The following is a 13770-nucleotide window of genomic DNA, read 5'->3' as shown; positions in this document are numbered from 1 at the left end:
TTCCTTATTGTCTTCTTTTGATTCATTCGTTGATTTAGGTGCCATCTGCATTGTCATTCAGGTGGATATTACGGGTTTCTCTCCTGCTATTGGAAAGTTAACATGGAGTTTTTGTACTGGTATCTGGTATTCCCTCCTCAGCCAAATTCAAATTAATTGGCTGCACATCTTGTTCTAGCGGAGAGTTGCTGACTGATATCTGCTATCTTAGCACAGACAGAAAATAAATTAAATTAAAATAAATTGGGACGTCCTCCCGACGTGAAAAGAGCTATATCAAATGCAAGAATTATTATTATTATTATAAAGGCTGGCACCTTCTACTCTGCTGTGATGTTGGACAGACCATGGAGGGAGGGAGGGAAGGAGGGAGGGAGGGGTGGGGGAGGGAGGGGAGAAACCCTGTCAAACTGTTTAGCTTTAAAGTGAAATAGTAAATTAATCAAATGTGGTGTGTTAGCTTGGCTCAGTGGTAGCACTCTTGCCTCTGAGCCAGAAGGTTGTGGGTTCAAATACCACTTCCAGCGGAACTTGAATTTGCTTAGTCTAAGCTGACGCTCCAATGGGAGGGGCTGTCCTTCAGATGAGATGTTAAACTATGATCTCGTCTGCCTGTTCAGGTGAACGTTAAAAGATCCCACGGCACTGTTCGAAAAGAGAAGGCCGCTTCTCCCAGCGTCCTGGCCAACAGTCCCCAAATAAAATTGGTCACTTGTTTCATGGCTGTTTGTGGGTCAATGCTGTGCCCAATTGTGCTGCTCCGTTTGCCTATAGATGCGCAGTTACTCCACAGTAAAGCATGTGAAGCTCTTTAACAAGTCCTTCCGAGGTGATAAAAGGTGATATCAAATGCAAGGATTATTTATATTATTAAATGGCAAAAGAAGTAAGTTGTTGTTTTTAACAGTTCAGGAACTACAATCGTTCCAACTCCAGCACCTTGGGATGTCCTCCTGAAGTAAAAGGCACAAAATAAATGTAATTTGTTGTTGAGGTACATACAGGGTGTTCACGAAGTCCTGCTACATCCGTATTTTTTTTCTACAGACCCAACGACTGAAATTTGGGAGAATGATGATAATTGTAATTAGAAGTAGTTCATTGTATTCAGTACAAGTATTTAACTGTATTTTGACGTCCAGAGGATCGGTGTGTGTGAGCGCCATCATTTTCATGGCAGATAATGATCCGTTGCCATGTTCGGTGTGACATCTTCCGTGGATGGCATAAGGAGGAGGTTATTGGTGTCAGACATTGTTACACTGGAATCATCTGCAAGAGAAGATAAAAATTCATTGTAAGCCAAGAAAAAATGATAATAATAATAATAATCCTTGCATTTAATATAGCGCTTTATCATGTGTTCGAGACATCTCAAAACGCTTCACAGAATGTAATGTCTGCATGCCCATGGAGCAGGCTGCCCTGTACACACTGGCGGTGATGATATCGTGACCAGGGAACCTGCAAACTCGATTGGATATTCGTTTGAACAGAGTCTCAATGTCTGTTAGAATGTTGCCTCCGTCTTTGCAAGTTATTGTTTCAGTCATTTACCCCCAACACGTAGCAGGAACTGCCTCACAGTTAAACTATGTGGTGGTCGTCCAATCTGATGAAAACTCGTTGTCTGTAAGAATGTGTATTTTGTGAGTGTGAGAGTACAAGGGGATAAAACATCATTCTATTCGCCTTTTTGACTACTGTGGTACAAAAAAAATTGTTCCCCTAATTGTAGCTTTGTGGGTGTTTCATTGAATTATCTTTACTGTAGCTAATAGAGAAGGAGTCACAGCCTCTCATTAACTAAAAGTACTATAATTATTTTTTGGATCCAACTACTTCATGTCTCAACACTGAATCATTTATTTTTTGTTACTTGGACACGCAATTCTCTGGTGGAGTAGTTGGTTACCTTTGTTGGACATGACAAGACTTAATTATAGCATGTAATTTTGTTCAGCACCTTAATTAAATCCGATCTAATTTAATTTAATTAAATCCCGTTGGGTGGAATTCTGGTTTGTAATGGCTTTAGTTGTTTGTCATAAAAATGTCTTGACAGGTGGGAACTACAACTATTCTCGAAGGCCAAATGTGAATGGTTTAGTTGGAGTATTGTATATACTATGATTTTATTTATCATATTGTGTATAATATCATAGTATATACAATACTCTATACAACTATGTATACTCTATATAATCTGTAAACTTGATAAATCTCTCTCTTCCGTATATATATATATATGGAGACATTTCAGATATTTATTTCTGTGGGTTTGCGATGGAAAGATCCCTATCTCCCAAAGAGCTCATGTGTCAATTATGAATTTCTGAGATTTTTTGTAGGCTTTTCACGCATGCCAGCAACAAAAGGTTCAGAATTGTGAATGAGTATTGTTTATTTCAAATAATTTAACACATTACCTTCCAGTCATATTACAGATTGTGTTTTGATCTAGTTTCTGTTGGTGAGTGATTCAGAGCTGGTAAACTGTAGTTTTGTTCGCCAATATAAATGATTAATAATCCTTGCGTTTGATAAAGTGCTTTATCGCATCATCGAGACGCCACAAAGCGTTTACATGACATCCAGTTCCGCACAGCAAAGTCCCACAAACAGTCGGAGAGTGAATAACCTTTTTTTTATTTGTTGGCCAGGACACCAAGAAAAACTTCCTTCTTTTTTCAATTAGTGGCATTGGATCCTGGGGTGGAGTACACATAAGGGGGTTACTGAAGAACTTTGATGAGCTAAATTTTGCAATAAAAAACCGTTGCACAACCAACTCTTCAATACTATAAAAATAATGGCAGTTACTGGGGGATGTGCACAGCGGTTTCCACAGACGTGCGCAGGATAATTTGGAACTGTAAATGTAAATCCAGTATCTTGCTCCAAATATGATAATCCTTGCCTTTTATACATCACCTTATCCAATCACTGAAACATCTCAAAGCTCTTCATAGAATGTAGTACAAAGTGACATGAGACCGTGTGTATTTTGTGGGTGAACGTGACAGCCAATTTGTGCACAGCGATGTTCCACAAACAGCCATGGAATGAGTGACCAATTTTTTTGGGGGGATTGTTATCCAGGTCACCAGAATAAATTCCTCTTTTTGAATAGTAATTTTTGCAGTCAATGAAATAACAGCAGCAATTTAAGGGATAATCCCTCACTGCCATTACTTACTGGGAGCTTGAGGAATGCAGGATTTTACAGTGAAATGAATTTTAAGCTAACAGTTTGTTGTAATTCCGCCAAATCATTGAGTTGCACAAAGGAAAAATCCACCCTTAGTATTTTCTTGTCCAGCTCCACTTACTCACAGCTGCACTTTATTATTGAGACACATCTGTGTCTTAGGGTTACGTGCACAAGGCGTAGTTATTTTTTCTCTTGTGATTTTTATGATCTAGTCACAGTCTGGATGAATATCTAATTGAAGGTATTGCATGTACCAAACTTACACACCCCAGAGCAAGATGTTCCAGTTGCACAGTTTTCAACAGGAAACATTACCTAAAAATTAGTTTCTACACTATGACTCTATCTCCAGGTCCAATTTCAAGTTTTAATCTATGAAAGATCAGAATTCATTTCCCACAAAGGAGGTTAATGTTTGTTGTCTATGCGCTTCTTTTTGCATAATTCACAGTCTTCACAGTTTTTGAAAGTGGTGTTACAGATTGCAGATTACGATGATACTTCCACCCACACGCAAGAAGTATTACACCATTCTGAACCTCACTACCTTCTCCCAATATAATAATCATCCTTGCATTTGATGCAGTGTCTTATCACGTCATTGAGACGTCTTAAAGTGCTTCACAGAATATATTGTAAAGTGGATTGACTGGGTATTTTGTGGGCAACACAGCAGTGTCCCACAAACAGTTATCGATTGAGTGACCCAAATTTTTTGTTGGAGGGATTATAATAATAATAATCCCTCAAGAAAATAAACAATAATAAATTGGTCACTTCAATCCATGACTGTTTGTGGGACACTGCTGTGTGCAATTGGCTGCCGCATTTCACCCACAGATAATACAGTCAATTCACTTTACAATATATTCTGTGAAGCACGTTAAGACATCTCAATGAATAAATGGAGTACAGGGTTAGAGCGCATGCCTTGCAAGCAAGAGACCTGGGTTCGATTCCCGGCAGGGCAAAACACTGGCCAAGTGTCCTTACTTCACATGCCTCAGTTTACCTAGCAGTAAGTGGTTGTTAGTCGATTGGGGGATCATTTTCCAGGGGTAATAATTCCATCAAAGAAACAAATAATATTAATAAATTGGTCACTCAATCCACGGCTGTTTGTTGGACACTGCCATGCGCAATTGGCTGCCGCCTTTCACCCACGACATATAAATCTGGGATTCAGATCTGGAACCGATTGCCAAGGAATATGCAGCCAAATGCACATGGAAACATAACCCTGACAGAGAATCTTCTGGGGAAAACATGTCTGTGGGAACTGGCGATTTGGACATCAAGGGAGCAGTCCAGAAATGGTACGGTGAAAAAACTGAATACACGTATGATACTATGAGCTGTACTAATGGCAAAAACGCTCGTCACAAAAACGATGTTAACCACATCTGATTCCACAGTTCCCCCTAAATTAGAAAATTAGAAACCTTTACATTGAGTCAGCAAATCCATATTAGTATTATTAATAATATTATTATTAATAATAATAATCCTTGCATTTTATATAGTGCCCTATCACATCTTCAAGACGTCTCAATGCATGACACAGTATGTACTGTAAAGTGTAGTGATTGTATTCTGTGGTCGAAACGCGGCAGCCAATTGCGCACAGGAGGGTCCCAAAAACAGTCGCGGATTGAGTGACGAAATTATTATTTATTTTGGTGGATTATTACCCCCAGAAAGAGAGAGAATGAGACTCACTGAGAGAGAGAGACTCACTCGGAGACAGAGATAGAGTCAGTGAGAGAGGGAGTGTTCCTGAGAGAAAGAGCCCGAGGGATACTTCCTGAGAAAGAATTCCTGCCGACTGATCCGTTGTAGATCAGGAGGGATGTGCGTGAGCTGGGAGTTCTTGCTTGCTTGACACTGTGTCCTTCCAAACAAAACAAACATAGAAACGAGGAAAAGGACCAAATATTAAAGTATTACTATATTAAAACAAATAGGAGAGGCCCCAGGCAGAAGTATTAAAATATGAATGTATTAAAACTAGTAGCAGAGATTCCAGGCAGAAGTATTAGGTATTAATGTATTAAAACAAATAGGAGGGGTCCCACTGCAGATCCCTAGGCACCCTGCTTAACACTTCCCCCGATTTCGAACTAGCTTCCCTAACAAATACCCTCAGCTGGTCTCTTTTAGGCCAATTGCTCATAACATTCATATCCACAGAGTACAATCTTCCCCAATAATGGGCAGATAAACGAATGGAGCTTGGGGAATGCGGAATTTTTACAATGAATTTTAAGGCAACAAGTTGTTGGAATTCCGCCAATTCATTGTGTTGTTCAAAAGAAAAATCCACCCTTAGGTTCACTTACTCACAGCTGCACTAAATGATTGAGACACAACTCTGTTTCAGGGTGTAGTTGTTTTTTTTCTGTTCTGATGTTTAAGGATCGAAAATTAATCCAAGGCATTGCATATACCAAGGTTATGTAATGCAGAGGAAGACATTACAGTTACAGGGTTTTCGACAGCTGACATTACCTAAAAAAAATTGTTTCTACTCTATGACCTGACATGCAGGCTGCCGGACTCAATTTCAAGATGTAGCCTACGAACAATGAGAATTAATTTTCCACAAGAAGTTTAATGTTTGTTGTCTGTGTGTTGTGTTGCTTTTTTATAGTTCACTAAATCTACACAGTTTCTTGGTATATTATAGATTACAACGATACTTCACAATACATATCCCACTGTTCTGAACCTCACAACCTTCTCCCCAATATAATGACAAGCCATCAACATATGTGTTTCCTCATGAGTTTCAAGTTTGACGCCAATAGCCTTCACCATGGATTCTGCCATTCTCCATACAGAAACTCTATCTTTCGAAACAATTCTGCATTTGTATTGCACGTTTAATGTTGCAGGGATAGATGATTGTAGACGTGGTCAGAGGTGAAGGTCAAACAGTTTCATACTGGCTCCATGACCTGGAGAGGTTGAGGTGAGAAGATGGAGCTAGCTGAAGCTGTGTAGGATAACCTTGGCTTTGTCACAGTTAACTTGAAGATAGTTCAGGTTCACGCATGGCGCGTGGGTTTGGTTTCTGAGTTTCAGGAGTGAAAGTTGAATGGCAGAATTGACGTCTGACAAATAATCTATCAGTGCAGCAGTTGCCTGGATAGAAAGATAAAGTTGGGTGTCAACTCCCTACATGTAGAAATACAAGTCCATGACTAGTTCTTTGTGGCTAGATATCCGACAAACAAATCCATTGCCAATTCATTTGAATTCTTCCAATTTGAATTTGAGATGGATAATAATAATCCTCGCATTTGATATAGCGCCTTATCAACGGATCCAGTCTGGTTGGGTGGTATGTGTGGTTATGGAAAAACATTTTGAGCTGGGTAATTGTTCTAATTCTGGCATGGATAGCGATAGGGGGGAGGTCTAACACATGTGGAAACCCATCTCATCACCATCTCATCTCATCACCATGCTTAAGAGTATCTGAACCAAACCAAAAATTCCATGCATCCCACCTACACATGGAAAATGAGTGATCTTGCGTTTGGAAGCCAATTCTAGGGATTGACTTAAGGAGTGGGCAAGTCAGTGGGAGTATGAGGAGGAAACTGTGCTGAATGGGTTATCCTTGCATTTGATATAGCGCTTTTCACGTCGGGAGGACGTCCCAAAGCGCTTCACAGAACACACTGCAAAGTGAATTGACTGTATATTTGTGGGCGAACGCTGCAGCCAATTGCACACAGCAGTGTCCCACAAACAGTCGTAGATTGAAAATGACCAATTTATTATTGTTCTTGGTTTTAGAGGGATTATTATTAGGCTCTGTGTGGAGTAAGGAAACTTGCCCAAGGTTTCGAACTCAGGGCTCTCGCTTGCAAAGCGAGTGCTCTAACCACTGAGCTACAGGACTCCACAAAATAGAGTTATGTTCAAACTATAAAGTGATCAAATGCATCACGGAGTGGCTGGATGGCATTGGAGTTGTTACCAGTGGAGTCCGGGCTTATGACCTGATTGAGTCAAGTGATTTGTTGGCAGCACATTGTTTCAGCGCAAATGGCACACCATCAACTCCTTTTGAAACCTGGGTTGAATAATAAAGATCCAGCTCAGCCTCTGTAGCCTTTGCTTGCCTGCTAAATGATGCAATAGATATTCAAGCTTTTATGCACTATTTTCCTTCTGCCACCAGCCTCCTTGCCCTCCAACACTCTCGATTCCAGCCCCCAGCTCACCGTGCTTGAGAGTGTCCAAACCAAGCTGAGAATTCCATGGATCCCACCAACACACACGGAAATTCCAGAGACAGATTGTTGGAATGGAATGGGCACTCTCTCCCTAGAGGGACGCAACCTGCTTACTTAATTCCGGAAAGTATTAGGCACAGGTTGGCAAGAGCCAAGGCTTAGGGACTCCAGAGCATGCTTTGGAAGTACTACTGGAGTCTAGCCAGTTAAAAATGCGTAGCTGGCCATTGATATCACTGACTGACAAGCTTTCCCGCTGATTGTTCAGTTAGGACCACCCTAACTGCTAGGACTTTGGCTTGCAGTGTTAACAGGAGCTGAGTGGGATGACTCCCTATCCCTTGTGAGTGCTCTGCCCTTTAAGGTCCTGCCAATGACTGCAGTGAACCTTGGCACGATTTGCCATAAAAATTTGAGTTTCCAATAGAGCCCTAAACTTTGTAGCGTGTTAATATTTAATCAGACTCGAAATTAATTGGACCAGTCAACAACTGGAAGGTTTTGCAATTTACAAGGTTGCTGGCTATTCGTTCCCTTGTTCCTTGTTTCCATGGGTGTGACCCAGTATAAGTTGAGCTGTGAGTTCTGCTCACATGAACTTTATTTGAGCGATGGAAGGCAGATCACTGATACCGACAGCTCTTGTGCTGCTGGTGTACTTGCTGACATTTCTCTCGTTTACCTACTGCCTGTCTGAAGAACAGAAGCAAGTCGTGAAAGTCCACAATAATTATCGATCACAGGAGGGTGCAACCAACATGCTTAAAATGGTAAGTTATTACCATGTAATAAATCAGTATACGATTTATTCAGCAGCCTTAATGCTAATCTGGGTTAAAAAAAACACCAATTGCAATGGTACATTGCAATTAATATTAATATTAATTAATTAATATTCACATTCACCGAAGCGGTAGAGTTTATTTGTAGATTTTTGTGGAAAAGTAAAGTCCTTACCCCACAGGACCCACTTCCATGCTAGTGGGTGAGAGCTGAGCAGAGGGGAATGCAGTGATACAGTAATTCTGAATAGACATGTTTCCATAAAACTGAAAACAAATATCCATACTTAAAGCTGTGCTGATCTCAGTCGTTGCGGCGCTAGAGGGCGCTGTGCGTTGCCTCAGCATCTTCAGCCAAAGTTAGATAAAAGTTTGGGTAGGTTTGTAAATATTTATTTTACATTTTTTTTTATGATTGGGTTTGACTGTATTCGTACGTTAAACGCAGCTCTCTCTCTCTTTCTCTCTCTCTCGCCTTTTGGATGCTGATTCAATCAAAACTGGTCTTATTCAAGCCTGAAAGATCCCATGGCCATATATTCAAAGAGAGAAGGTAGTTTTTCTAGCCAAAAATTGTCCAAATTACCAAAAAAAAAAACTGGTCATTCACTTAAAGGCTGGGTATGGAAACTGGCTGCCTCCTTTGCCTAGAAATACACAGTCACTACAGTTTACAGTCAATCTTGCAAAGTGCTTTGAGACATTCTTTCGGCATGTCAAGCAAGTAAGCGGCATATCAAATGCAAGGAATCTTCTTTGTTTTATTACAAATGAGTACATTTCAACTGTTATAAACATTTATACTTTTATACGTGAGTATTGATATCATGCATTTAACTAGATAACGACAAGGTCATTTGTTTTTAGTCCTGGGATTCAGGTCTGGAAAACATCGCCAAGACATATGCAGCCAAATGCATATGGGAACATAACCCAGAAAGGGGAAATGTGGGGGAAAACTTGTTTGTGGGAACTGGTAAATTCAACGTCGGGAACGCAATAAAGAGTTGGTACGACGAAAAGCCTTATTACACATTCGAAACTATGGGCTGTGCTGCAGATAAAAAGTGTGGACACTATACTCAGGTATGAAACTTCATCAAATTCTCTGAACCAATCATTTAACTTTTGTTTTGCTTAATGATCTGCAGACAGACCTTCTCCTGGATAGTTGACAGAGTTTATTCGCCTGTAGTCTGAACAGCAACTGGAGATGGACAGAGTACTATCAGTCGCTCCCCAATTGAAAAAAGTTATTTTATTCTGTTCTTTTCTTAACTTCTCTGCTTCCCTACAAACCCCCCTAATTCCTTCAAAAAAACAATAAGTGCTCTTTGTACTTGGCTGCTGCATTTCGCCCGCAAAAATATAAAGTCTGTGAAGCGCTTTGAAACGTCTCGAAGATGTGGTAAGAACTGTATCAAATGCAAAGATTATTATTACTAGTACATTAATATGAGGTGTGCTAGCAATCGGAGAATACCATTAGTCAGAGAAAGGTTCCTGTTCCAACACCACGTCATTTCATTCAAAAGGAATGTTCTGCAAAAACTTATCCTGTTCATATTTCAACTAACTACAAAAATATCAAAATATCAATTTGTACAGCGCCTTTCACGTCGGAAGACATCTAGGGTGATACTGGTGTGGACAGCAGAGTTTAGAGTGTATTCTCTCTCTGTTGGTTCTTAAATTCTGTGTAAAGAAAAGAAAAGCTTTTCAAATCCTCAACGAGTTTCGTTCACTTAATTTATGTGCTTTTTACAGGTTGTATGGGCAAATAGTAATAAGGTTGGCTGTGCCCATTACTTTTGTAAGACAGTGGAAGGTCTGGATTTGAAGGACGCAACTATTCTGGTGTGCAATTATTCACCTCCGTAAGTATAAGTATCAGTGATTTTTTTTTTTGGGTCAGCCGGGTGTCTGACTCCTGAGGAAACCCATCGCCGTGCTTAAGAGTATCCAAACCAAACTGAGAATTCCATGCATCCCACTTACACATGGAAATTCCAGAGATAGATTGATGGAATGCAATGCGCAATCTCTCCCTGCAGGACGCTTTGCCTAATTCCGTGAAGTATTAGGCGCAGGTTAGCGAGAGCCAAGGCTTGGGGAGCCCAGAGTGTGCGTTGGGGTAACTGCTGGAGTCTAACCAGCTAGAACTGCATAGCTTGCCATTAATATCACTGGCACAAGCTTTCCCGCTGCTTGTCCAGCTGGGATCTACCCTACCTGTAAGGGCTTTGGGATTGCAGGGTTAACGGGAGCTGAGTGGGATGACTCCCTGCCACCATTGACTGGTCTGCTCTTCCAGGTCCTGCCAATGAGCCAGGCTGACTGAGTTGTCATCAGCAATGCCCTGGAATACTGCAGACCCACCTGGCTCAGGAACCGGACTACCGAGACCGCCACAGATGGCTGATTCAATTCTGACATTCCAGTATCAGTGATGTCTTGATGTTTAGGCAGTTCTAGCCCTTTTTGACTGCAGAGCGCACATTATTCCGAATGATCTTCCATGAGATGTTTTTGTTTGATATATAACTAGTGTGCAGATTTTTTGTGGCATTTGGGTGACCTTGCAATACCGTTCAATATTTTGTTAACATTTTGTTAACCTTCCTACATTTTTGACTTTCCATTTCCAGTGGTAACTATAAAAACCAGAAACCATATAGAAAAGGGAAGTCCTGCAGTGAATGTCCAAAAGGATACTCATGTCAGGGGAATCTTTGCAGTGAGTATCTTTTCATGCAACAATTTGTATCTAAACATAGATTAAGTACTGTTTAATATATCTCAGCTCTGGGAATCTTTGGCCATTGAGTTTAGACATTAAGTGTTGTCATCTGTTTGACTGTGTCTTTACAATTGAAGCTACTTCTTTCCACTTATTGATCTGCACTGGTCAAGGAAGTAAACGTACACTAGAGGCTAACCAATAATCCAATATCCAATAATTTAAACATCTCAGTATCTCAACTGATCTAACTTCAATTTATAATTAAATCAGTCAGTATTGATTGTTCTTCATCTACAATGGTGTCTCAGTCCACTACTGTACAGCTCTCCAAGACCACTATCCTGCGTGAAAAGAGTTACATAAATGCAAGTGGTTAGGTCGGTGTACAGAACTCTTCAAAAACAACAATAATAATCGCTGCTTTAATAATCAAAAGAGCTTGGTCAAGACAATAATTATATTTCAGTTGAGCTAGTGAAAATAATGAGCCATTGCAAAATAGTGGAGTCCTGTAGTCTATTGGTTAAAGCACTTGCCCCGCAAGCGAGAGGACCCGGGTTTGATTCCCGGGCTGGGCGAAACGTTAAGCAAGTTTCCTTACTCCACATGCCTCTGTTTACTTAGCAGAATGTATTTAGGTTGTTAGTCAATTGGCAGATCATTATTCCGGGGATAATAATCCCTTACAAACAAAATAATAATTTGGTCACTGAATCCACGACTGTCTGTGGGACGTTGCTGCGCGCAATTGGCTGCCGTGTTTCACCCACGAGATATACAGTCAATTCACTTTACAGTATATTCTGTGAAGTGCTTTGAGATATCTTGAGGACCTGATAAGGCGCTATATTAAATTCAAAGACTATTGTTAAATAATGTACAACACTTTTAATTATAAAATGATACAGGTACACTGTGCAGTTTACTACATTTATATGTTTTAACACTAAAGACACCAATGGTGAGATTTGAATACTGATTACCAATTCTGTTCTGAAACTTAGTATATTTGTGATTGTGTGAACATAATGAGAATCTTACTATGTCATCACATGTTTCAACAGGTAACAACATGCAAGGAGGCTCCAATGGTGTGAATTTAGTAATGTTCTCTAGTACTACTCTGGTTGTTTTAATGTTAGTAGCTTTGTATTCCTTATGAAGCAAGAAAGCAGTGAAAGAGAGGTTTGGCCCACCTAATAAATTATATACATTTAACTTAAACCTTAAAAGGTTTACTTGGCTCCTGTTGAATCTGCATGGATCTCCATCAACAATGTTATCAAATCACTTCTCTTAGCCTGAATCTTGTTAAGTTGCTGTTAGTTCTTACATCAAAGTAATTTTCAACTAAGTTGAACTCTGTAGTACAAATGTTGAATAACATCTTCACTCTGTTTCACTTGATGCTTGATGACAATAGATTGTTGCCTGGATATAGATGTTTGAAATAAATAATAAATATTGTCAGTCTGCGGTATACATTGTGTTCCTTGATTTTGTCAATGCTCTGCTTGCCGGCCTGCCTAGCTCAATCTTCCAACTGATCCAGAACTCCACAGTCAAAATCCTTTCCTGCTCCATGAACATCAACCGCATTCCTAATAATAATAATAATAATAATAATCCTTGCATTTGATATAGCGCTTTTCACGTCTTCGAGACGTCCCAAAGCGCTTCACAGAATATACTGTAAAGTGAATTGACTGTATATTTGTGGGCGAACGCAGCAGCCAATTGCGCACAGCAATGTCCCACAAACAGTAGTAGATTGAAAATGACCAATTTATTATTGTTTTGTTTTTTTTGGAGGGATTATTATTAGGCTCTGTGTGGAGTAAGGAAACTTGCCCAAGGTTTCGCCCTCTGCCTGGAATTGAACTCAGGTCTCTCACCTGCAAAGCGAGCGCTCTAACCACTGAGCTACAAGACTCCACTGTGCACAAATTGGCTGCTGTGTTATTCACAAAATACACAGTCACTCCACTTATAATAATAATAATATATCCTGGGAAGCACTTTTGGACTTTCTGATGTGAAAAGCCCTACACCAAGTGCAAGATTCTTTACGGTATTATTCTCCCCAAGGTTTACGTGCTTTTTATTCCCCTGCATATTGATTTCAATCAAGATCCTTGTTCTAACTTTAAAGTGCTTCCAACACTCCTGCCTCCAAAGCTGCTCTCTTGAAACCCCTTTCATTCCCTGTCCATTCCCTCCACTTTGCCATAATGATTCAAGCTTGCCCCATGGATGACTCCCTAGTCCCCATTAATGGGTGAACTTTCAGTTTCACACTGGATATAACTGCAACTTGATTAAAAAAAAACGTTTGGCACTCCCAGTGATCTGATTTGAGATGGTGATAAGCTCTTGCATTGATGTGGTTAGTTGGGCGTTGGATAAAAAGGATTGGTGAGAGATGAGGAGACCCACTGGGGAGGATTCATTATTCTGAAACACTCTCATTACATTATAAAAGGATTGGAAACGAATTTGTGCTTTGATCAGGTCAGAGACTTGGGGCATTGAGAAAGCTTTGGGGTGGGGGGGTAATCTGTGAAAGCATTTAAAAATATTTTAAAGGATGCAACAGCAGCAACTCAGTTCAGTTTGCACAAACCACACTGGAATAAGACAAGATAAGATCAGGTGCACAGTTACTTCACATGGTAGCTGCTCAAAGCACGAGTTTATTCACTGTGTAGACTGTGCTGAAGACTCTGTTAACTAAAGTGTTAAGTTTCTGCTCCTCTTTCTGTGCATCTCTCTGTTTAGACTTGA

General features: G+C 40.1%; 1 protein-coding gene across 1 annotated transcript; it reads left to right on the top strand.

Moving 5' to 3' along the window:
* Nucleotides 1-7935: 7935 nt before the first annotated feature.
* Nucleotides 7936-12466, top strand: LOC103179125 (peptidase inhibitor 16). Its single transcript, XM_007894237.2, has 5 exons — nucleotides 7936-8231; nucleotides 9111-9329; nucleotides 10011-10120; nucleotides 10892-10980; nucleotides 12051-12466. The coding sequence occupies exons 1-5, from the start codon at nucleotides 8073-8075 to the stop codon at nucleotides 12146-12148; spliced, it is 675 nt and encodes a 224-aa protein (XP_007892428.1). The 5' UTR covers nucleotides 7936-8072; the 3' UTR covers nucleotides 12149-12466.
* Nucleotides 12467-13770: the final 1304 nt, after the last annotated feature.

The sequence above is a fragment of the Callorhinchus milii genome, unplaced genomic scaffold (genome assembly GCF_018977255.1).
Source record: "Callorhinchus milii isolate IMCB2004 unplaced genomic scaffold, IMCB_Cmil_1.0 Scaffold19, whole genome shotgun sequence".
In the NCBI taxonomy this organism is placed as follows: domain Eukaryota; kingdom Metazoa; phylum Chordata; class Chondrichthyes; order Chimaeriformes; family Callorhinchidae; genus Callorhinchus; species Callorhinchus milii.
Note: the sequence above shows the minus strand (reverse complement) of the source record. Positions and strands in the feature narration are given on the sequence as shown.

Excerpts from the sequence above, each read along its gene's own strand:
- LOC103179125 (XM_007894237.2), top strand. The coding sequence starts at position 8,073 with ATGGAAGGCAGATCACTGATACCGACAGCTCTTGTGCTGCTGGTGTAC. Across the intron at positions 10,121-10,891 it reads GTGTGCAATTATTCACCTCC|TGGTAACTATAAAAACCAGA; the intron begins GTAAGTATAAGT and ends TTCCATTTCCAG. Across the intron at positions 10,981-12,050 it reads ATGTCAGGGGAATCTTTGCA|GTAACAACATGCAAGGAGGC; the intron begins GTGAGTATCTTT and ends ATGTTTCAACAG.